Source organism: Delphinus delphis, chromosome 3 (genome assembly GCF_949987515.2).
Source record: "Delphinus delphis chromosome 3, mDelDel1.2, whole genome shotgun sequence".
Classification (NCBI taxonomy): domain Eukaryota; kingdom Metazoa; phylum Chordata; class Mammalia; order Artiodactyla; family Delphinidae; genus Delphinus; species Delphinus delphis.
In genome coordinates, this window is record NC_082685.1 from 29,315,566 (window position 1) to 29,340,287 (window position 24,722).

At 43.7% G+C, this 24,722-nt stretch overlaps 1 protein-coding gene across 1 annotated transcript in view; it reads right to left on the reverse strand.

The window, feature by feature from the left end:
- Nucleotides 1–24,722, reverse strand: part of LOC132423081 (teneurin-2) — a 713,011-nt gene that overhangs the window by 273,571 nt on the left and 414,718 nt on the right. Inside the window, exon 4 of the mRNA XM_060008418.1 lies at nucleotides 13,076–13,314. Within this exon, the coding sequence (XP_059864401.1) occupies nucleotides 13,076–13,314 (239 nt within the window). The remainder of the gene's footprint in view (nucleotides 1–13,075; nucleotides 13,315–24,722) is intronic.

Sequence of the window (24,722 nt, forward strand, 5' to 3'; positions counted from 1 at the left end):
TGAAAGAAAATCAGCCAGAGTTGGATCGCGTTTGCACGATATAAAGAATCCTTTCCATTTCTCTGCAATTCACACCTAGTTACTTTTTATGTCTGGACTGTTTCTTTACATTTCCACCAAGAGAGATTCTAGATCAGCCAGGCCCTGGAAGAAAACCCCTGTGGTCTATCCGACCCGGTACATGAGTTTTGAAGGATGTGAGAACAAGAGCCCATTCAGTCTACTCTGGGCATCTTCTCAATTAGCCAGGTTTCACTGTGTTTGTTGTGTTGTGTTGTTTTGTGACGTGGCAGGAAACACAGGCACGGTAAGGCTTTTAGTTAGGGAGGAGGCAGCAGTAGTGTGTGGTGAAGAAAGGATCACAAAGGGCGTGGGCAAAATTAGCAAGGGTACCCAGACATGCAATTATGAGAAGAGTTCAGGCTGGGCTTTCCTGTGATCTCTGTTTTCTCTTTTTTCTTCTTCTTCGTGTTTTAACAGCATTCTCCCTGGGTGGGGTACATAGCTTGTTTAATAAATCCCTTAGTCATACATACATGACAGACAATTCTTTTTCTTCCTTTGAGATAAATTTAGTCACAGATATTTCAGGTCTGCTCTCCAATTTTCCTCTGACATTAAAATAAGCCATCGGTATTTTCCTATGATAAGGATAGGATAGCACTGCCGGGTCAACTGACCTTTCGAAAAGGCTTTATTCCTGTCAGTTCTGATGAGAAGAATAAAATACCATGCAATTAGCATCTATATCCCTACAAGAGAAAGAGAGATATGTCCTTCCAGAGGAGGCCCCAGCCTAGGCAGCACTTCCACCCCAATGACCTCCACCTAAAGAACCAAGGTGGCAGTGCACAAGAGTTGGGAAAAAGCCACAGATGGGCAGACTAGTACATTTTTAAAAAGCCTAAAATTAAATTAACTGTAATGTATGTATATTCCTTTAAAAAAATTAAACTTGACAGAGCAAGCTAAATCTGGACTTGTCCCAAGGATACTTAAAGGTGGAATATGTATAGAGAGGAGAGGAGAGGAGAGGGGAGGAGAGGGGAGGGGAGGGGGGAGGGGAGGGGAGAGGAGGGGAGGGGGGAGGGGAGAGGGGATGGGAGAGGGGAGGGGTGGGGAGGGGAGGGGAGAGGGGAGAGGGGAGGGGTGGGGAGGGGAGGGGAGAGGGGAGAGGGGAGGGGTGGGGAGAGGAGGGGAGAGGAGGGGAGAGGGGAGGGGAGGAGAGGAGAGGGGAGGGGGGAGGGGAGAGGGGACAGGAGAGGGGAGGGGTTGGGAGGGGAGAGGAAGAGAGAGGGGAGGGGAGAGGGGAGGGGAGGGGAGGGGAGAGGGGAGGGGAGGGGAGGGGAGAGGGGAGGGGAGGGGAGGGAAGAGGGGAGGGGAGGGAAGGGGAGAGGAGGGGAGAGGAGGGGAGAGGGGAGGGGAGGGTGGGGAGGGGAGAGGAGAGGAGGAGAGAGGAGAGGGGAAGGGAGAGGGGAGGGGAGGGGAGGAGAGGGGAGGGGAGGGGAGAGGGGAGGGGAGGGGAGAGGGGAGGGAAGGGGAGGGGAGAGGGGAGGGGAGGGGAGAGGAGGGGAGAGGAGGGGAGAGGGGAGGGGAGGAGGGGAGAGGGGAGGGGAGAGGGGAAGGGTGAGGAGGGAGGGGAGAGGGGAGGGGTGGGGAGGGAGGGGAGAGGAGGAGAGAGGGGAGGGGAGAGGGGAGGGGAGGGGAGGGGAGAGGGGAGGGGAGGGGAGAGGGGAGGGGAGAGGGGAGGGGAGGGGAGAGGGGAGGGGAGAGGGGAGGGGAGAGGGGAGGGGAGAAGAGAAACAGAGACATTCATATCTGAGCAGATAAAAGCAAACATTGTGAAAAAGCAAACCTTTAGAAGCAGGATTGGAAGTTGGTTTCCTTAAAGTCACACCAAATTTACATGTCAAAACAGTTCATTAAAATGTACACATAACAGAAAGTGTTTTCTGACCAGACTATTCAGGACAGTGTCTGGGGGAGTAGTGGTGTGTGGGAATCATTTACACACATGCCAACTAGAAGAGGTGAGTTCCGGTCCCTTCTCTTGCACTGCCCCACTCTCTGTCCCCATACCACCAGCCAGGACTTGGGTAAGTCGTGAGTGGCTATCAGCCTGGGCATATCCATGTCCTGTCCTAGACCAAGACCTGCCCAATGAGGAATTAGGAAACTTTCCTAAATGTTGGAAGTTCATAAATCCATTGAATTGGACTGGGAGCTAAAATTGAAGGGTAACCTCAAATAGTCTCTACTGGACCTTTTCTTTTTTTTTTTTTTTTACACCATGAAGATTACAACTAAGGCAAAGAAAAGATCTGATCTAAAAGAGTTCTCCTTCCTCATGTTGATTTTTGATCAAGATCGAAAAGAAGACTTTGGAGAATGCCCTCACTTGATGAAAAACAAATATGCTTGCCCTCTGGCTTCAAGGGTTATTCCAAAGACAACACTCTAAAGACAAAAGTGATCTTCCTAACCCCCAACTTTCAATGCTTTCCTGGGAACCAACACCCACATTCATTCTTTCCATCTCTTACATCACTTGCAGTAGCAGAGATGGTAGCAGAATTACATGGATATCAATTAGACACAAGGGAAGATAAACCAACCTTAGTGAGAAATGATTTTGTAGGAGGGAGGTGTTTTGAGAGGCCCCCCTTCATACACTGTATTTGAAATATAGATTGATCTTCATCACTGAACACATTACTCTCGTCTATTAGGCAAGAGCCTACCGTGTCTATAAATTCAATTTCCTTTACCATGGTAGCGTTCTGGTTTATTTGGATAAATGTCAAACTGTCTACTGTTATTTATCTAAGTAGCTCATGAGGGAACCAAAAGTCTAATGATGTAAGATGAGGTGGTGCAACAGCGCCTCCAAGCAATTCTCAAGGATAGCTCTTCATCTCGTTACCTTGCCTGGATGTACTGCTTGGAGAAATTGTGCAGAAGGTTATGTGTAACTTGGTATGCTGGGTGTCATTTTCTCACCACACTGTGTCTTCTAATTGTGCCATGTTTTATCCTGCTTGATACATGGCTCTTCACAGTTTGCATTGCTAGGTAACATTTCTAATTATTCTATTCACAGCTTCTTCTGCCTTGCTCTTACTTCTCGCCTTAATTTCATCCCACTCGTTTTAGGATTTATTCTTCTCTCTTTGGCTCTTCTCTTGTCACTGCTGTGGTCCCACAAAGTGTAAGCTTTTTTATTGGGGAGGTTTATGGTTGTTAAAGTAACTTCAGGAGGAGATAACGCCTTCACTGGACAAAACCAGACTGCATAAAAATGGACACAAACCTCCTCAGTTTCTTACTGTAAAATGGTTAGACCACTCCACATTTCTAGGGGAAGAAAGGGATAGCTGAGCACTGATTCACACCGACGAGTTGATACCAAAGCTTTTTAGTATAAAAGCTTCTGTTCCCTGTTGGATCTGGGAAAAGCTGAAACTCAGACGCCTCTATCACTGTTTTATGTGTCTGATTAACATCATGGCACGTGTTGTGCAAAACATAACTTACCCAGGCTCTAAGCTTTCCTACTAACTGTACTATTTTACGGGGCTACTTATGAGACTCTAGGACTAGGAAAAAATTTCAAGTAAAAATATCCTAGAATCCGAGGCTCGTCAGCAGATTCCAACATCCAATGTGACCAGACGGTAACTCACCTAAATAACATTTCTTGCCCAATGGAAAAACATAAAATTAATGTAATAAATTTAATAAATTTTAAATTAATATAAAATTAATAATACATGAAATTAATATACAAAGTTATACGAATTTTCTTCATGGCAAAAAAAGTCTTTACCCCACAACTCTCTTGAGATTCAGAAAGTCTACAAATCAGCTTATGAAACACATGTACTCTAATTTAGCTAATACCCCAGAAGTCAATGTTTGTAAAATTGGGGGCATAAGGGAGCCTTAAAGCCCATTTCCAAAATGCATCTAACTCAAGGGCACACTGAACTTCCTTGAAAGATGTCCTCTTGTTTATCATGGTCTGAAGAACAGAAAGCATTTGACACACTGCCTTTCCCTGTGGAATATGACCAAGCCTAATCTAAACTTCATTAACATGCCTCTAAAACGCTCATGGTGTAACGTAACTAAGCAAACTGATAGAATTGCATCATGACTGCAAAGGCCAAAGCAAGGCAATACACCTTTCTTTTACAAAGATCAGAGTCCCTAAGGGGAGTGCCAAACACGTTTGCACAAATCTTCCCGTAAATGACCTAACTCCAATGAAAACCCATCCCAAGGGAAGGACCTTCCCTAACCGCTGTGCAGTACTGACGAAAGAAATGTAAAGACTGGAGGCAAAGCTCCTCCCTTCTCATCCATAGCTCTGATTTTTAGGAAAAAAAAAAAAAAAAAAGAAAACGCCTTTGAAAGATGATACGTATTATATATCGTATACCTTCCTTTCTCTCTCCAAGAACGGAGGGTATTATTTTCCTCCGCAAAGCTCTTTTCTTATCAACATGTAGCTTAGGACTATTTTCTGAAACATTCTGATGTTTACGTATTTATTTAAGGCTAGAAGTCAGTAAGATAAAAAATGAAATTAGTGGAACGTGCAATGCATTATCCTCTCTTTTATGGTAATATTAAATATATTAATATAGTTGATGGACCATTTGCTCTCCTAATGCAGAGTATCTTATCATGAGACATCAATTTCATAAAAGATTTATTTGATGACAAAAGGGCTCAGGCCAAAATTCCGAGTGTCTGTTCTTTACAAACAAGTTATGAATTTCGTCTAAAGGCATTTTCCATGAAGGACACAAGAAGTCTGGTTTAAGGTGACCTCAAGGGAAATACGAATGTTTTAAAAGTTTGCTTTGGGGTCAAGCTTCTGAGCTACACTGCTAAACAGGGCATTTCAGAGCACAAAAGATTCTGTATGGCTTGTGTACACAGACCTAATTCACCATATAATGGTTCCCTTCTCTACTTGCTGCCTTGTAGCAATTGCTTTCATTTCTTAGCACATCCTCATTTACGGAGAAGCAGCCAGCCGACTTTCAGATTTATGCCATTATTTGCTTCTTCACCTTGAACTCCAACTGAAGCCTGCTACACTTTTGGAATGTGAGTGCCAAACGGTGGTTGTGTGCCAGACACAAGCACTTCCCAGTTTCACTCAGCTAGCTCTCTTGATTTCAGGGAATCACAGGTTCCTGCTAGAGCGTTTCAATGTGGTACTTACACAGCCCACCTAACTTAACTGTTCCTTTGCCTAAACACTTTGTAACTTGGAGACGCAATTTGGGAACAGAGGCAATGACAACATCAGGGAGCCAGCAACTTCCCTTGACATGGGGAACGAGTAAAACTAGAAATCAGGGATTCTGGGTACTTGACAAATGCCCTCCACACATGGTTCAACTCAGCCCTAACCCTAATTAGCGTTCATTAACTCAACAAATATTGATTGAGTGCTTACAAGGTGCTAGGCACTGTTTTGAGGATACAATGACCCAAGGACCTGTTCTAGGCTTCTCACTGGACCTGCCCTAGGAGTATGGTAACCAATACAATAATCACATCACTCCTTCTAGTTAAGCTTTTATTGTATGCCAGGTACCACCATATTTCACCAGTTCTAAGATTCAAATTTTGTTCACATTTTCACATCTCTGGAATCAGAATGCTCCTTCAAAATTAGTGTTTTCTTACAACTGAGGCTGCTCAGGCAGCACACTGGTCTGCTGGTGTGACTGTGGACCTATCTATACACAGGGTTGTATATCAATTCAGGTGGTCTGTGTCTACCTCCTTCTAAAAATACATATTATAAATGCTAAGGAATCATGCCATATTTAACTGATAACCTTTTCTCTCCTTGGGGATACGAACCATAATGACACTTCTCATACACGATGACATACTGGATTTGAAGAAAACTGTATGCATGTATCATCTCAGGGAATACTTGAAGCATCTTTACAAGGTAGGAGTTATCCCTGTTTTCTTGTATGGGAAACTCAGGTGCAGGGAGATTAAACAGCAAGCCCATAGTCATACGGTTTTTAAGTATATACATCAGAATTTGAACCCGGGTCTCTCTGACACCAAAGCCCAAGTATGTACTTTCCATTACAACAAGCTGTTTCTTTTGTAATTACCCAGGCAGGGTGAGAACCTCTGCAACTGTGTTATAGGTAAAATGTAGGATGAAATAATACCTATCTACAGTACATTCAAAGCTGTGCCCAGAATCTTAAATCAGGAAACAAGTACAAATAAATGAACAAATGAAAGACTTAGGAAATGGGGATCTGTGCGCTTGGTGACCCCCCTAAGTGAGCCAGACAAATAAACAGAGTGTGTGGAGACAGAGACAACAGTGTCTCATTACTGCTTCAGGACCAATGACTTCTAGAGAGAGAACTGCTACAGAGGAAGTCCAGGACCGAACTGCATGGTGACTCAAGGGACAGGTGGTGGACACTCCATCCTCACCCACCCGACACATACGTCATGGAGGCACGAAGTCCTGGGCTGGGAGATGATAACAGTATCCCATGTCCTTACTGTGGTCCTTGGGAACCTGGGGTATAGCACTTACTCCCTCTTTCCTGGTTTTGCATTAAGACGCTCTATTAAGTTGGAACCGAAAATTGCGTCCTCATTCTCACCGATCAAGTCCACCCAGGAGGGTGGAAAGCCCTGTATTGGCCGACTAGCTTGATTTCTTATTTCTTACTATTTTTTTTATTGAGGTGTAGTTGATTTACAATGTTGTGTTACTTTCAGGTGCAAAGTGATTCAATTATATATACATATATATATATATTTATATGTACATATCTATTCTTTTTCAGATTCTTTTCCATTATAGGTTATTACAGGATATTGAATATAGTTCCCTGTGCTATTCAGTAGGTCTTTGTTGTTTGCCTATTTTGTATGTAGTAGTGTGTATGTGTTAATCTCAGACTCCTAACGTATCCCTCCATCTGACCCCTGACTACTTTGATTTCTGACGGGCACCTTGGGGAGAAAAGCAAAAACACTTCCGTCCCCTCAGCAGAGGAACTCATCTTTTCTGAATGTCGAATGTGAGATACAAATGTTGCCATGTGGTGGCTAGGTGATGAAGACCTAGCTAAGGACTTAATTGACTTTCCGTAATAAGTCGACAGACACTCTGAAATCAGGTATACAATTAGGAAATGGCAGTCCCACTGCCAGAGACGCACCAGTGTGGAGACACTGACAGGACTTTATTATCTGGTTAAGAGCACATGAGCATATCTATTAGATAAAAAGTCTGCTACTAACATGGAATGGATAACACAACTGGGTCCCCTGACTTAACTTGCGGGCAGTTCTCTTTTTCTCTGTGTGGACGACTGTGAGGTTGGACCGTCTGGGGCCGGGGAATTGGGTGGAAATGTTATTTGCCGGATTGTCCAGACATCATCATTAGCATTTTGCCCTTTAGATAATGGGAGATAAATATATAATCTGGAATTCATACAGGAGGGGAAGGTTTAGTGTTTCTCTGGCTAGTCAAAGAGCAGTGAGTCTGAAAGAGAGAGCTGACATTTTTCCTAGGCTCTGTCCTCATGAAGGATGCCAGGTTAAACTGACTGTTCTCATCAGTTTCTGTCATTTTCTTTATGTTTCCCCCCAAACCTGCTCTATTCAGCAAGATGGGAATACACAAAATAGCAGCTGAGAACGCAGGATTCATCAGCTGTGAGTCTCAACACATCAATTTCCAAGTGTAGCAACTTTAAACACATTGTAGGCTTTTAGTTTCCATAGAAAATAATCTCTCATTGTTTTCAAAAGAAACTGAAAGCACCCCAAATTACCACACTTTTAACATCCTGACATGTTGATGGCCCGCGTTCTTCCCAGATCAAAGTGAGAGTGGCAGAAGACAGAGCGGTGAACGGCTTACTTAAAACGTAGTATTTCATATTTGGCAGGAATTACTGTAGTGAAAAGAGACAAGGTGACTTTCTAACACACACACACACACACACACACACACACACACACACACACATATATTAGTTTGGCAGGGATCTGAAGAGCTAAAAACTAATTTAGGATGACATAAATGCTCTTATCTTTCTCTCTGCCACCCTTCCTTTCCCAGCCACGTGAAGAGTTTTTGACAGAAGACTTGTTTTTAACTCGGGGGTGACGGTCTGAATCCTGTGTCATGCTCAACTGTTCTGTTGACGCTCATCTTAGAATCTGGAGGATTATCTGGATTTAAACAGCAAAGTCATACACTGCAAGCATCTTTCTTCCTTGATGGGGGATAGCCCTGCAAGAACGTTGGTGCCTTTTAAGGAAATGAGATCTAGCCAATGTTAACCTGGGACAAGAAAGCAATGATGTCATTCAAGGACCCAGCATTGTTACGACCCATTAGAAAACCTCAACAAACTAGGCAACAGGCACTGAGTCATCTTTAAAAACAGGCAATGGTTTTGCAGAGACACCTATGGTAACTGAAGATTGAGGACAAGTGAGTATGTGGCAAAATTCCTAGGCGATTCTACTCCATCCCTGAGTTGGGGCAGTGTTTCAAGCAGTCTGTTGGGATGGAAATTTTTATCTTATAGAAAGTTTTTTAAAGAGAAAAGGAACTTGCTTTTTCTACTTTTGGTTTGGGTCAAAAATCAGATGTAATTATTCATTATGTAACGGGACTGCAGGCAATCACCTGCTCCGTTTACAGTGGACGTATGTGTGGCCTCTTAGCCAATTTGATAGCATTATGTTTTTGACTGTTTGTTTTCTTTTCTTTTGATAAAGGTGGAAACACTCTGAAAAGGTGCTCTTAGGAAAAGAACAGTAATACAATCAGACGGGGGTTGGCAAACGCTGGCAACGGCACATGGAGTTAGGGGAGAGTTTTACGTTTTAAACAGTTGAAAAAAATCAAAAGAATAACATTTCATGACGCAGGAAAAGTACATAAAATTCAAATCTCTGTGTCCACAATTAAAGACGCCTGGAACAAAGCCATGCGCCTTTGTTTACACACTGTCTGTGGCTGCTTTTGAATTACAACGGCAACGTTGAGGAGTTGTAACAGACTGTTTGACCCACAAACTCAAAAATATTTACTATCTGGTTCTGGACAGAAAAAGTTTTTTGGTCTCTGTAATAGAAGATATTTGGGAAAGCAGAAATACGAGGACAGGTTAGGAGACCAAGGAGATGTGGCTTCTGTACACTTCGTCAGAAGACGAATTCAGGAAGGAGGGGAGCCAACTACTCTCCCTTGCTGATAAGGACAGAATTAGGTAAGGTGAATTGATGCTACAAAAAGGATGACTGAGGTTTTATGCAGTATTTGGGAAATATGGCCAACTGTGACGTTTAGTAGAGAGCAGTCAAGGGAAGGAGGTTAGACGAGGCATCAGGAGACCAAGCGCCTAGTCCTGGCCCTGCAACTAACTAGCCACGTGACTTGAGACCCTCTGGGCCTCAGCATCAGTTCTTGTCAAATGATTGTAATACGCCAATTTCATTTTCTGCCGGAGTGCATGTTGGGGGCTGGGGGTATGGTTCAAGTTTCATAGTAATATAAAAGTGCTTTAAATGGAAAAGCGTCCAGTTCTTAACAAATAGAAGACTCTAACCAGTTACTGTATGTACCCTATAAGGATAAAAACATGGTAGAGTTGGCATAACACAGGTGAGAAACACTACGCTGGTTACATGATTTAGAAACTTAGGGATCCAGAGGGATTTCTGGCATTGCAGGCAATGAAAGTACTTGAGCTGCCCAAGGATAACAGACAGCTTCCTGAGCAGGAAGCTCTCTTGTGTTTCACAGCCAAATTCTTCTCAACCCGTCTTCCCCATAGGAACCATTTGGGCCAGGGGCTGAGTAACGCACAAAATAGTCCCCTAGTGGTTTGTGCAGCTTTTCAGAGGAATTCATTTGAGGATGTTTCGTACACTGGGAGAATCTGGCATCGGGAGAATCTGCTGGAAGAGTGTATCATAAAAGATCTCTGACCTCAGCTGCGTGAATAGGAACTGGGGGACCTCTCCTGAGCTGGTAAAGAGGCTCACGTCTTCCAATTTGCCAGAGGGCTGGTGTTATGCTGATTTACACCCACCCACAGGCTGGGTCTACGGAAGAATTGGTCATGGGGCTGAACGTTTCCAAATTGCTCATTTCTGGAAAGACTTCATGCGGGTTTCAACATGCAAGGAAGATAATTTGGCCTATCTGTTGCAGTTCCTGGCAGGCCTGAACCCAGTGCCTGTCCATAAATGTCCTGCGGTAGACGCTTCAATTTCAGGACCTGCCATGTTCCGGTGGAACACAGGGTCGTGTACGGGCTAGTGTGGGCTCAGGCCTTAAACACTTCGGCCTCCTTAACAGGAAGGCTTTGATTTTTACGTTGTCCGTCTGTTCTCCCTGATGGCTTGTCTTCTAGGTAGGCACAATCACGTGTTGCTCCTGACGGCACTTTTCTCTGTGTTTTCGATGCACTGTTTGTGTCCCTGCAGCTCCGTAATAAATAATATACTGCCTTTCATCTTTAAAGTGATTTATACACATTAATTAATCCTCACCATACTCTGGAGTTTCTGAACGTTAATAACCATCATACTCCCAGGTTTTACTTAGGAAACCAAGACCCAGAAAGAGAACAACTTTGTTAAAGCTAAGGAGAAAGGCATCCCTGGGGTCACGACCAGTCCTCCAGATCGGGACCCCTCACCATGCTTGCGGACCCGTCATCACCTCTGGAGAGTAGCCCTGTAGCCCTCTATGCACCACCACTACTGCTGGGTGAATCGGCCCATTCCATCACTCATTTTGAGTCAAAAACAATTTTTCAGTACTCCAGGGTCGAAGCATAATCTTACCTAAAGCATACATAATAGGAAGTGATGGATTATAAACTAATAAGCCATCCTAAGATGCTCGGGTCCAGCTTCCAGTAGCCTCCAGACTGAGGATACATATGTTTCCTAATCCATCATTTACAAGTTACACACCCAATTAAACCATTAAACTCTCGCTACAGGGTTTTCCATGATCACCCTACAGAAAGCTATTATATTTTAACTATCAAGCTCGATAACTCAGGCACTAGCCATCTATCCCTCTCCTGCGAGTGGAGAAGGAGGTACACAAGGGACGGTATTGGCAGAGGCAGGCAGTGCCTCAATTTCCATATTTGGGCCTCTCCATGGTGCCCACCGGCCCAGCAGAACAATAAGCCTGAGAGGTGAGCTCATGGACCCTTTTTGAAGTTTCTGACACAAAGCTGAATCATGCCAGGACCCCAAAGTCATGTTCAATTTGCTTCCACCAACCCCTCCCCTTCTCCTCCCCAACAGCTACCTGGGGAAGCACACAAAACTACCTTTAATGATACAAAAGATTCCACTCAAGTGATTGAGGGTGCAACAGATGCCCTTCCCCCTCCTCGAGTCAATCCATGACTCCATCCTTCATCAAGAGGTAAGTGAGAAGCAGACATGACCTTCAACTAGGGGTGTGTGGGTATCTGACCTCAGCCCACATGTAGAGCTGGGGTTTAGGGCACAAAGGTGTTTGCAAAGCCCCAGGTAAACATGGTGCGTTTCCCTGGAGTGTCAATTTTCTTACTTCTAGAGGCCATTCCTGAGAGATGCCACTGACGAGGACTGCAAAAACACCCTTTTCTCTATTAAGATGAGCATAGCAACATTATGGGAGAGAGTGAAAGCCTCGTATCAGTTCTTGGCCTGTCATGGTTTGCCTTGGGCAGGGCCCCAGATCTCTGGGGGAGCACAGTCCCCCTCCTCTGCCATCAGGCAAGCTTGGGCACAATGGTCTGGGAAGTTCTGGACCAGCTTATTCTCTTGCTGGCTACCGGAGGATGAAGGAAGTGTGAGAGAGAAGGGAGGGCTTACCCTGGGAGAAAGGGCAAAACCAGACTGGTTAGGGTTGGTTTTTATTTTCCCTCTTGTAAATAGGAAGGGTTTCAGCGTAAGTGTCACGAGCTGATTCAGAGCCAGTCTCTTTTTGCTGCTGGGTTATAGGTTTGCTTTGCAACGTGGCACAGCCAAACTGGAGAGGCCTGACAGAGCGGCCCTGAGACCAAGCCAGAACCACCAAGTGTTTTAAATCAACTTTAACAAATGTCACCGTGGCCTCGGCCCGGGCCAGGAGACCTGCTACTCGCAAGTTCAGGTGACAAAGTAGCAGTGCTGAGGGCGCCTCGTTGCGGCAAGGAGCTGTGAGCAGGCTTTGTGTCGAGCCCAGGATGCTCAAATGCATGGGGCACCCTGTCCCTGAACTCTTGGCATCTGCTGGTTCCCATAGTTACAAGGCCACATCCCACAGATGCAAATCAGCATCCCTGGCATTCAAAGAAAGACACCCCAGCAACTTCACCAATCTGCTATCCTAAGTCATACCCTGAGCTCCCACCCAGAATCACAGCTGGCGTGGGAGGTGCACCTGACTCAGATCCAGCAGCATGTGGGATGAGACTTGAGGCTACAGGGACAGAGGCAAAGGAGGGGACTTGGGCAAGATCCACTGGGTCTGGATGACCTGATTCCCTATGAAGACCTGGTTGGGTGCTCTAGCCTCTCTATCCTGTTTCTGTTCTCCAGCTCTAAAAATCTTGTAGCTGCTTTGGCTTTCCATCCAATATGATGTTCTAGGCACGCTGATTTGCTTTGCTTCTTCTATTTGGTTTTTGTCTGAAGTTAACCAATGCTGCTTGAATGTCAGAGCACAGACCTGGCTTAAAATCCAAGATGGAGGAGACCAGAAGGCTACTTGAGGAGTGAGGGATGGGTTGGCAGGAATGACAATTTTCAACTTATCTCCAAGAGAGAATACAGTAAGGATGCTTAATTTCACTTCTGATAAATGTCATTTAGAATCATGAAGGAGAAACTCATCAGACTGAAATGGATTTCAGGAGGAAAAAAGCACTCCCATCCATCACTCATTTTTACATCTTTCAGGAGCCAACAAGCCAACAGTACAGACAACAGAGGCCCTCTACATTCACAAGTCGGCGACCTGCTCACAGCTGCCCTGACTTACCTATGAAATACGCCAGCAGGATGGCCAAGACGAGGGCCGCAGCGATGGCCGACAGGGCGGCGCATTTCCAGCTGCAGTATTTGGAGGGCTTCTTCAGCTTGAAGGCCTTCCTGGAGAAGGTATTCCGGGGCAGCAGGCGGGGTGGTGGTGTGTAAACGGTTCCTGAGGTCAAAGGGTATCCCGGAGAGGAGCTGCTAAACAGGGGTGTGCTTCCCGAGGACGTCTTGAAGAGGAAGTGCCTGCCAGGGAAAGGGAAAGGGTCAGGATCCACGTGGTGGCTATTGAGGACCATCCAGCTGCTTTTTTTCCCCAGTCTGCTTTCTATAGCATTAATATAGTTCTGATTATCTACCCAACCGTGTCATGGGCAAAGGGGCGAATGTTACATTTGATGGTGACATAAACTAATTCCATAAACTCACATCATTTCATGTTTTCACATATACCTCTGGATTTTATCTTCCACAATAATCCTGCAACATATGCAAAGCAAATATGGAAACTGAGTTACTGTTGCTCACTCAGAGATGCTGGCCATGATATGGTGAAGATGGTGCTGAGCTCCATCCACTATTGGGACCTATTATTTAAAGGCACTTGAAGAACAGACTTGTGGTTGCCAAGGGTGGGGAAGGGGTAGGGGAGGGATAGATTGGGAGTTTGGGGTTAGCAGATGCAAACTATTATATATAGGATGGATAAACAACAAGGTCCTACTGTATAGCACAGGGAACTATATTCAATATCCTGGGATAAACCATAATGGAAAAGAATATGAAAAAGAATATATGTATGTATAACTGAATTGCTTTGCCGTACAGCAGAAATTAACATTGTAAACCAACTGTACGTCAATCAAAAAAAAAGGCACTTGAAATATGTGGTCACAACTATTTACAAACTAAATATTATAATATCCCCATTTAAGACATGAGAAATCAGGCTTGGCAAAGTCAAGCAACCGTTCAAGGATTTAAACCCCAAGCTCTGTCTTATACTGAAGTCTGTGCTCTTAAGTGTCATCCTAAACTGTCTCTCTTGAGCCTTCTTTCTGGGCTGTTTTCCCCTTTCACTTGCCTCCTGTTCTGAGACCACCCCTCTAGGTCATTTTTTATTTTCCGCATCCTTTTTTTCTTTTTTTAAATTGAAGTATAGTTGATTTACAATGCTGTGTTAGTTTCAGGCGTACAGCACAGTGATTATATATAGACATACATATCTATATGTATGTATATATATTCTTTTTCAGATTATTTTCCATTATAGGTTATTACAAGACACTGAACATAGTTCCCTGTGCTCTACAGTAAATCCTTGTTGTTTATCTATTTTATATATAGTAGTGTATATCTGTTAATCCCAAACTTCTAATTTACCTCTCCCCCACCCCTTTCCCCTTTGGTAACCGCAAGTTTGCTTTCAAGATCACAATTCTTTCTTTGGAAATATCTTTGTCTGCCAATTGAACAAGGTGCCCCTTGTCTAGAACTATGGTATGTCAACAGGATAATGCGCTGTACTGTTGACCCTTAATAGAACCCTTCCTCAGGGGTCAGGAGCCTGTCACTCTAAGGACACATCAAAGACCATCAATTCTCCCACAATAGATTTTCTCCCTCTTATGTGTGCCATTTCTGAAACTTCAAAGGTGCCGTGCCACACCTTGTTTAAAATGACTCGCCTTCCGGAAAATATCTAGTGGATTTCAAAGCACGGGTTCAGTGGAGTCTAGAGTCTGACCACGTGGAGGCTGGGGGCTGTGTCTTATTTTGTTCCTTGTTCATCTTTATGGTCCCAGGCCCCAGCGCCAGTTCAGCATGTAGGGGCGACTTGAATGAATAAATGAAGCTCCCTCATTGTTTTACGAATTTACTCAGTTTCAATTCTAAGGTTTTAAAATGTTATACAGGTATTTCCTTTCCCTTCAAGTCTTCATTAGGTGCAATTATATTTATGGACCACACACACTATGGGTCATAATGCTAAATGTTTTACTTGAAACTAAATCTCACGGTGACCCTATGAAGTGAATACTATTTTTACCTTAGTTTTACAAACGAGAAAACCGAAGCCCAGAGTTAGCATGCGGTGTCACTGGGCCTTAAACTCCGGTCTGCCTGACGCTAAAAGCTCTAACGGGACTTACTATACCACATTCTCCTTGCATATGGTGGTTAGCAGGCTTTCCCAGTGGGATTCTGAGGCAAGATCGCTGTCCTTACAAATATTTGTATCTTGGCTGCTTCCAGATAAAACTTTGAAAGTATTTTAATTCTTGGTAAAGATCAAAGGAGCCTGAGATCACTGACAACCATGTCAGAAAATGAGTATCTGATTAGTGAATTATTTAGCATGGCTAACATCAAAATAAACAACCAATACTTAAAACTTTATTTGTGGGGGCTTCCCTGGTGGCGCAGTGTTTGAGAATCTGCCTGTTAATGCAGGAGACACGGGTTCGAGCCCTGGTCTGGGAGGATCCCACATGCCGCGGGGCAGCTAAGCCCATGCGCCACAACTACTGAGCCTGCGCGTCTGGAGCCTGTGCTCCGCAACAAGAGAGGCCGCGACAGTGAGAGGTCCGCGCACCACGATGAAGAGTGGTCCCCGCTCGCCGCAACTGGAGAAAGCCCTCGCACAGAAACGAAGACCCAACACAGCCAAAATAAATAAATAAATTAAAAACTTCTGATGTCCCGTGGAACTAAAAAATGGCATTAAAAAAAAAAACTTTATTTGTGCTATAAGAATGTTCAATGATCTGAACACAGCCAAGAGGTTTGATCCTATAAGTAAGGTTTGTACTCCCTGTCCAATAGATGTCTTTGAATGCTCCTGATAAAAAGAGCCTTTGGAGGAGGAGGCAGTAGGCGTTGTGTCCCAAGGAGGCACTTTGGAGCAAGATTCATCTGGATCGGAGTCCTGGCAGTGCCATTCCTGGACAAGGAAGTTCATGTAAGTTACCTGACGTTGCTCTTGACAGCCTCCATTTCCTCATGGGTAAAATGGAGTAAAGTGGGAGTAAGAATAGCACAGGTTGTTGTGGGGATTACACACCATCACGTAGGACAACCACTTAACCAAGGGTGTGTTTCATCGTAAGTGTTCGATGCCTACAAATAGCATTGATTCTTAATTCTTCAGAGAATATAAGGAGGCTGAAACATGAGTTTTACATTTAAAGCCTGACAAACGTTGAGCAAACACCTGAAGAGTTCTCCAGATCATAGATAATAGTCCACTGCCTTATAATTAAGCTAGAACATATACACACCAGAAAGCCAGGGTGGTGGAAGAACTCTGGGATTTGACTTAGAACTACTTCAGGTTTACTTCTTGGACAATTCTCCAAGAGTGGGTAGTAAAAACAGGGAATCAAACTTAGAGGAATATACGGACATTGTAAGCCGTCATTAATGAATGTTTACAAATATACGAACACCAGTTCTCACTCCAACAGAGATCTCACCCATTCCCCTGGCTTCAGCCATCACTGATGGGGCTGGAGTCCCCAGATCTCCATTTCTAGCTCAAGTTCTTTCCTGAGACCCACATTCCAATTGTGGATTGGGCATGTCTTCCTCTACCTTCCTTAACTCTCTTGAACAAGTTGCAACCAAACACTGACTCTTTTCCTTCCCCTCCCCAATCACACTCTTCCTGACTCCTGTTATTTCCAGTCGTCTAGGACACAATCGTCATCTTTACCTCCTCCTTTCCCTCATCTTCTCCTACACGATGGGTTAAAGATCCCTTTCATTTTATTTCTGAAAACTTCTCCCACCAACCCTCTCCTTCATCCCTCTGCTACTTCTCTGCCCAAACCACAAATTCCATCACACCCTCACTTATAAATCCCTAGGGATTCTCCAGTACTTAGAAGAGGAAACCCAAATCTCAATACGGGACCACACTCTTACAACCACTACTCAGCCTTTTTATCCTCATCTCCAACCTTATGCTTCCAGCTCCCATGAACTCCGTACTTCAGCCACACCAAACAGACACAGTGCTCCGTAACTAGTCTGTTCATGCCACGGTGCCTTTGTGGATGATGTGTAATGCTTTCTGGAATGGCTTTTCTTTTTCTTTCCCACCCATCCCACCCCACCCAACTCCTACTCACCTGCCAACGACCCACCTCGGAAACCTATTCCAACCTTGCCCTCAAGCCCAAGCACCCCGTCACTTTGTGCACTCAAGAAGCTATTTATATACTTGTTTATATATATGTGTGTGTGTGCATATATATATAAATGTATATACAAAGGATGCTTATATAAATAATATATAACATATTATATACTATGTTATGTTATGTAAATATGTTTAATGTGTCTGTCCCAAACCAAATTTACACTTGACAGCGGTATTACTATCTTGGTACTTCCAGAATCTAAACAGCAGGGCCACAACATCAGTCACAGTTGTGGACAGAATCAATAAAGCGAAAGCAGGAATGTTTTAGCAACATGAGAGAAATCACAAGGTGAAGGTTAAGAAGTTTAAACTGACTTTAGTTATTTTTTAATGCACTCATTTATAAGAAATAATAGAAGAATATGATTACTATTTCTTATATAGTAAGTCTCCTACACACGAACCTTCAAGTTGTGAACTTTCAAAGGTGCGAACATGTGTTTGCCTGTCCAATCATGTAAGTTAGTTCACGTGTCTCACGTATGTTGTCACACGCGTGCATCCTCTACGAGTGGTTGTGCTTTTGTGTACTTTACTATAAAATACTGTAGAGAGTACAGTGGTACAGTATCTTTATTTCAAGCCCAGAACCTGTGCCATCCACGTCAGGCGTGAGTGAAATTGCAGCTTGCCCTCCGTCTCCTGTTGCTGACGATCCTTCAGCTCCACCATCTCCCACCTCCTCTCCCTCCTCCAGTCAGTAACTCTCCTTGCCTGTTCACTCGATGCCAGCCCCTGTATGCCAGCTGTTGTACTGTACGACTGTACTCTTCAAGGTACTGTACCATAAGATTAAAAATGTTTTATTTTTTTCTGTTTTTTTTAATGTATGATTTGTGTGAAAAGTATTATAAACCTATTACAGTACAGTACTATACAGCTGACTGTGTTAGTTGGGTACCCAGGCTAACTTTGCTGGACTTATGAACAAACTGGACTTATGAAAGAGCTCTCAGAACGGAACTCGTTCGTATGTAGGGACTTAACTGGGATTGCTTCATGATTGCTTCATGAGATCCTAACACTGTCCCCTTGACAATCCAATCTATTTTTCATACTTCCTTCTAAAAAGAAAGTCAGATTATGTCACATGTCATCACTGTCCCCTTCTCCAAGAAAGAAAGAAGAAAGGAAGGAAGGAAGGAAGGAAAGGAAAGGAAGGAAGGAAGGAAAGGAAAGGAAGGAAGGAAGGAAAGGAAGGAAGGAAGGAAGGAAAGGAAGGAAGGAAGGAAGGAAGGAAGGAAGGAAGGAAGGAAGGAAGGAAGGAAGAAAGGAAGGAAGGAAGGAAGAAAGAAAGAAAGAAAGAAAGGAGGGAGGGAGGGGAAGGGAAGGAGGGAAGGAAAGAAGGAAGGAAAGTAAAAGAAAAGGCTTCCAATAATACTTAGAATAAAATCAGAAATCCTTCCCATGGCCTACAGTTCACTGCATGATCTGCCCTCTGGCCACCTCTCCAACTGTATCTTCCTCCACTTTATCCTCCTCCCCTCCATGAGTTACACTGTCCTTTTACTAGTCCTCATCATATCACATCCAACATATTCCTGCCTCAGGGCCTTTGCACTTGCTGTTCCCTTTGCCTGGAAATAGCTGCACAATACGTTTCTTCATATCATTCAACATTCTGTTCCAGAGTCACTTTCCCAGAGAGATCTTTCCTGCCTCCTTTACTTTTTTCTCTGTCATTCTCTATCCTGTTATAACTGCTTTACTCTTCTTCAGGGTATATGCATTTGTGCTATTTACTGTCTGCCTCCATCATTAGAACTGAATTTCTATGAAGTCCAAAATAATTGGGTTTGTCTGATGTGTTCATCACTGTATCCTAACATCTAGAATAGAGCCTGGCACAAAGAAGGAAGTCAACAAATCTTTGTTGAGTGAAAGACCTGCAACGTTCCCAAGGCCAAAATCATGAATGCTAAAAGGACAATACTGTGAACATTTTGAATTCTGAAATTAGGATTCCTTCTGCCATGTTGACTCTTATTTTCCAAACATTTATAAGTTTGCATAGTTCATACAGGCAAGTGTCTATATTTATACATACAAGGCCAGATCCTGCCACAGACCAAAAACAACCTGTATACTTTTTGGCACTGTATTATCTTTTCCAGGATACATCTCTCAGGCCGCTCATTGGTACTGTGGTGTCTCTAATGATCACTGTTAAATGAAACTCATTTAGTTATCACATCCCTTGTTTCTAGTTTCTGGTGCTTAGAATTATTAAATCAGAGTACCAAAGACATGTAGTCTCCTCACACCATACAGTTACACCCTGCTGTTATGAATCTCTAGAAGATTACACTCAGCAAATAAAAAAAGAAAGATTCTAGGGATTCCCTGGTGGCGCAGTGGTTGAGAGTCCGCCTGCCGATGCAGGGGACACGGGTTCGTGCCCCAGTCCGGGAAGATCCCGCATGCCGCGGAGGGGCTGGGCCCGTGAGCCATGGCCGCTGAGCCTGCGCGTCCGGAGCCTGTGCTCCGCAACGGGAGAGGCCACAGCAGTGAGAGGCACGTGTACCGCAAAAAAAAAAAAAAAAAAAAAGAAAGATTCTAAAGAAGCGATCTTTAGATTACGTCCCATAAATACCTGCTTTAGGATCACTGGAAGGCTCTGCTAGAAAAGTACAAATTCCTGGGCTGCATCCAGACCTAGGCCTGGGGTCTGGGAGTGTATTGGTGAAGAAGTTTCCTAAGTGATTCTAATGTATGATAAAGTTTAAGAAACTCTACCCTAACCGTCTTTGCAACTTTCAAATACGTCTGACTTATCCAGAACCCACTAGATGGTTACTAGATATATTTTTTAAAATGCAAGTTTTGAATGCTGATGTCTTTAGGCATGACATGTCATGTCAAAACTTATTTTCAAATGACTCAGCCAAAAGATCTCTCTATATATAGATATATAAGGCACACGTGGCAAAATGAGAGCAATTGTTGAAACTAGGTGGTTTTTTTATGTAGTACTGTTCTTCCAACTTTTCTGAATGTTTGAAAATTTTCATAGTAACAAGTTGAAAAAATGCAAGCTCTGATTCACCCAAAGGTCGCAGTCACATGAAGCAGGAATAAAGGTAAATAAAATGAAGCAAGACCCACAAGGTGATGGCCTGGCCAGATGGTCAGTGGGAGGACCCGGAAGGCTTAGGGAACTTCTCCGGATTTTTCCTGAACTGGCTATTAAGACAGCTTTTCCCCCTCAGGGGCAGGCTGAGGGCGCTCCAAGGGATCATTTGTGATGCCCCAACCGAACGTCTTCCCAGCAGTCGGCCATGGAAGTAGCTCAGCTCAGGACTCCAGGCATCGGCAGAAATGTGTCGTTTCCAAATGCACTTGACATTCTTCAAGCACAACTCAATTGCTCTCAGAATCGGCCACTTGTGCCTCGGAAAGGAAAGGCAAATGAGGGGCCCCTAAAGTGCTGTCCTTGGAGTTTGCTGACACTTGAGGGGAGAGAGAAAATCGGCCCTTGATGCTGCACAAAAAAATAATACTTCTTTTTTTGCGTGCATACATCTTTCCTTCGTAGCCGCGTGGGTTATCAAAGCTTCAGTCCCGGGACCCAGCATTCTGCTCGGCACAGGTTAGGGGCTCAGAGGCTGGCTGTCGAATTGAGTAGTAAAGCTAAGGAAGGATGGTTCCTCTCTGTCCTCTGTTCTGTACCCTCGGTCCCAGTGAGCTCTTAGAATAAAGTAATCATCACTTCACCCTAAACTATCAATCTTTTTAGTACATGTCACCACTTCTCCTCTTGTGAAAACAAAACTGTTTAATAAAACCTATGAGAGAGCACGCAAACCTAACAGCCATTCCCCCATGCGCTTTACATAACAGCGAAGGCATGCAGTTTTGAGGCAGAATCTTGGCAAACCAGGCTTTCGCTTCAGATCGGCTTAGAAAATTAAGGGCATACCTTTTTCTCTGATGAAACAACCATGGAAGATTTTAAAAAGAGGTCTAACAAACAAGAAACTCATGCCTCACATCCATGTAAGAAGGACCCGATCAATTAAAAACACCGTGCATTTTTTTTTAAACATCATTATTGGAGTATAATTGCTTTACAATGGTGTGTTAGTTTCTGCTGTATAACAAAGTGCATCAGCTATACCTATACATATATCCCCATATCCCCTCCCTCTTGTGTCTCCCTCCCACCCTCCCTATCCCACCCCTCTAGGTGGTCACAAAGCACTGAGCTGATCTCCCTGTGCTATGCGGCTGCTTCCCACCAGCTATCTGTTTTACATTTGGTAGTGTATATATGTTCATGCCACTCTCTCACTTCTTCCCAGCTTACTCTTCCCACTCTCCATGTCCTCAAGTCCATTCTCTACATCTGCGTCTTTAACCCTGTCCTGCCCCTAGGTTCTTCAGAACCTCTTTTTTTTTTTTTTTGATTCCATATATATGGGTTAGCATACGGTATTTGTTTTTCTCTTTCTGACTTACTTCACTCTGTATGACAGACTCTAGGTCCATCCACCTCATTACAATTAACTCAATTTCCTTTCTTTTTATGGCTGAGTAATATTCCATCGTATATATGTGCCACATCTTCTTTATCCATTCATCTGTCGATGGACACTTAGGTTGCTTCCATGTCCTGGCTATTGTAAATAGAGCTGCAATGAACATTGTGGTACATGACTCTTTTTGAATGATGGTTTTCTCAGGGTATATGCCCAGTAGTGGGATTGCTGGGTCGTATGGTAGCTCTATTTTTAGTTCTGTAAGGAACCTCCATGCTGTTCTCCATAGTGGCTATATCAATTTACATTCCCACCAGCAGTGCAAGAGGGTTCCCTTTTCTCCACACCCTCTCCAGCATTCATTGTTTGTAGATTTTTTGATGATGGCCATTCGGACTGGTGTGAGGTGATACCTCATTGTAGTTTTGATTTGCATTTCTCTCATGATTGGTGATGTTGAGCATCCTTTCATGTGTTTGTTGGCAATCTGTATATCTTCTTTGGAGAAATGTCTATTTAGGTCTTCTTTCTCTTTTTGCATTGGGTTGTTTGTTTTTTGATATTGAGCTGCATGAGCTGCTTGTATATTTCACTGTGCATTTTTATTTTATTCTTGCGATAGAGATGGAGTTCGACTGATCTACAGCAGAAGCTTTGAGAAGCAGTGGCTGGCTAAATTACTTGAGGCCCCAACAAAAGATTTCTCTTCCTTCTCTCCTGAGTCAATTGTGAATAAACTCACTCATTAACCTGAAAACCTACCAAAGAAACAAAGAAACAAATATGGACAATCCCTTAACACCAAGTACCATTTTGTTTTTCAGCTTGCAACCAGTGGGATCCTAAGAGGCAGTCGCCCTCTTTTTTCTTGGTTTAGCTGTATTCCCAGGGTGAACTCCCAGCAGGGCTTCGAAAAGGAAATGTACTAGAGAAACAACTGTACAGAGGACAAGTTTTTGTTTCCTTCCTCTCGCTCTCTCTCAATCTGGATCCCACTCTCTCATCACAGAGCACCATGCAACTAACCAGGACGACTAATGACAACAGTGCAGCCGCTGTCTTTGCTCATGAAGTCAGCCGCAGCCAACGTTCTCCTTGAAACCGAGTGAACGCCTTGAATGGTCTCCAGGTAGCACCGTGTGCAAAAAAGCAGCTCTGGTTATCAGGGAAACCAGGTATTGATTGTTGCTCTACCAAGAAAATTGACTTCTCCAGAAAACAAACTCAGAGGTATTCAGAGTAGCGGATGAAAGTACTGATACGCCATCCATTAACCCCTGAAAGATTTTGAGTATCATACAGGCTGTTGCTGAAATTTGATAAAAAGCCAGAGAAAGGAGAGAGGCAGAAGTACACCAGGAGTTGGGGGGTGGTGATCAGTACAGAAGAACCCATCCGATCTCACTGGCGCTGGCCATGCCCTTTGAAGCACCAGGTTTATTGTGTCTAAAGGAGTTAGTTTAATAAAGAGGCAGCCCATATATATGTGTTAGCATATGGTATTTGTTTTTCTCTTTCTGACTTAGGGGGAAGGGTAAGCTGGAACAAAGTGAGAGAGTGGCAGTGACATACATACACTACCAAATGTAAAACAGATAGCTAGTGGGAAGCAGCCGCACAGCACAGGGAGATCAGCTCGGTGCTTTGTGACCACCTAGAGGGGTAGGATAGGGAGGGTGGGAGGGAGACGCAAGAGGGAGGAGATACGGGGACATATGTATATGTATAGCTGATTCACTTTGTTATACAGCAGAAACTAACACACCATTGTAAAGCAATTATACTCCACTAAAGATGGTAAAGGAAAAAATAAAAAATTTTAAAAAATTTTTTAAAAGAGGCAGCCCATAAAGGGTACTGTAGCATGTAAAGTTGCTATAATTAGATTTTCAGGAGATACGATAAAACATTTAGCTGGAGAGAGGTTAAATAACCACCACGCTTTCTGGCATCGCTATTATGCTCTCCAATCTGCGAAGGAATGGTGGTGGTAGAGGGGAAACTCGAAGGGTGGGTGAGATGGGGTGTGGGAAGAGGGAGAGAGGGAGAGAGAGAGAGAGAGAGAGAGAGAGAGAGAGAGAAGGAGGGAGAAAGAGAGAGAAGGAGGGAGAAAGAGAGAGAAGGGAGAGAGAGACACACATAGGGCATGCAGAGAAAAAGAAAACAGAAAAAGAGAGAAGCTTCCAGGATGAGATGGAAAAACCATGAGATAATGAGAAAGATGATGTTGGATACCATACTGTTCAGCCACTATTTATTTATTTATTTATTACCTGTGCCACGCAGCATGTGGGATCTTAGTTCCCCAACCAGGGATCGAACCCACACCCCTGCATTAGAAGCATGGAGCCTTAACCACTGGACGCCCAGGGAAGCCCCCCAGTCACTTTTTGAATAGCAAAACTAAGCAATCTTTTAAGTGTCGTGCCTTTATTTTCCTATTTGCAAATGTAAGAGGTACACATTACAAAAGAAAGACCAAGTATATAAGTTAAAAAAAAAAAAAAAAAAGAAAGCAAAGGTCTCCCATACTCTGAGAGAGACTGGTAAACATTTGACGTTTAGAGTCAGACTTTTTCCCTATATATAAACATTCTCTTATTATTATTAATTTAATTCTTTTTGAAACCAGTAAGGTATTGAGTGTACAGATTCTGAACCTGGACAACAAAGGTTTGGATCCTGGCATTGGGCAAGTTACTTACCCCTCTAAGTCCCTGTGGCCTCACCTTTAAAGGGAAAGATGGCTCGTGCCTACTTTATAGGCTTGTTAGGGGGATTGGATGAATTTATTTACGTGAAAGCCTTAACACTGAGCTTGACGTCCAGTGAGTGATCAATAAATGTAGCTATTAATCGCTTGAAGGCAGGAATCATGTCTATCTTGCTCTTTACTAGACCTCCTTGACCTACACAGGGCCCAGCTCATTTAAAATATATGTAAAGTGAATGCGTTGTCCTAATTAGCA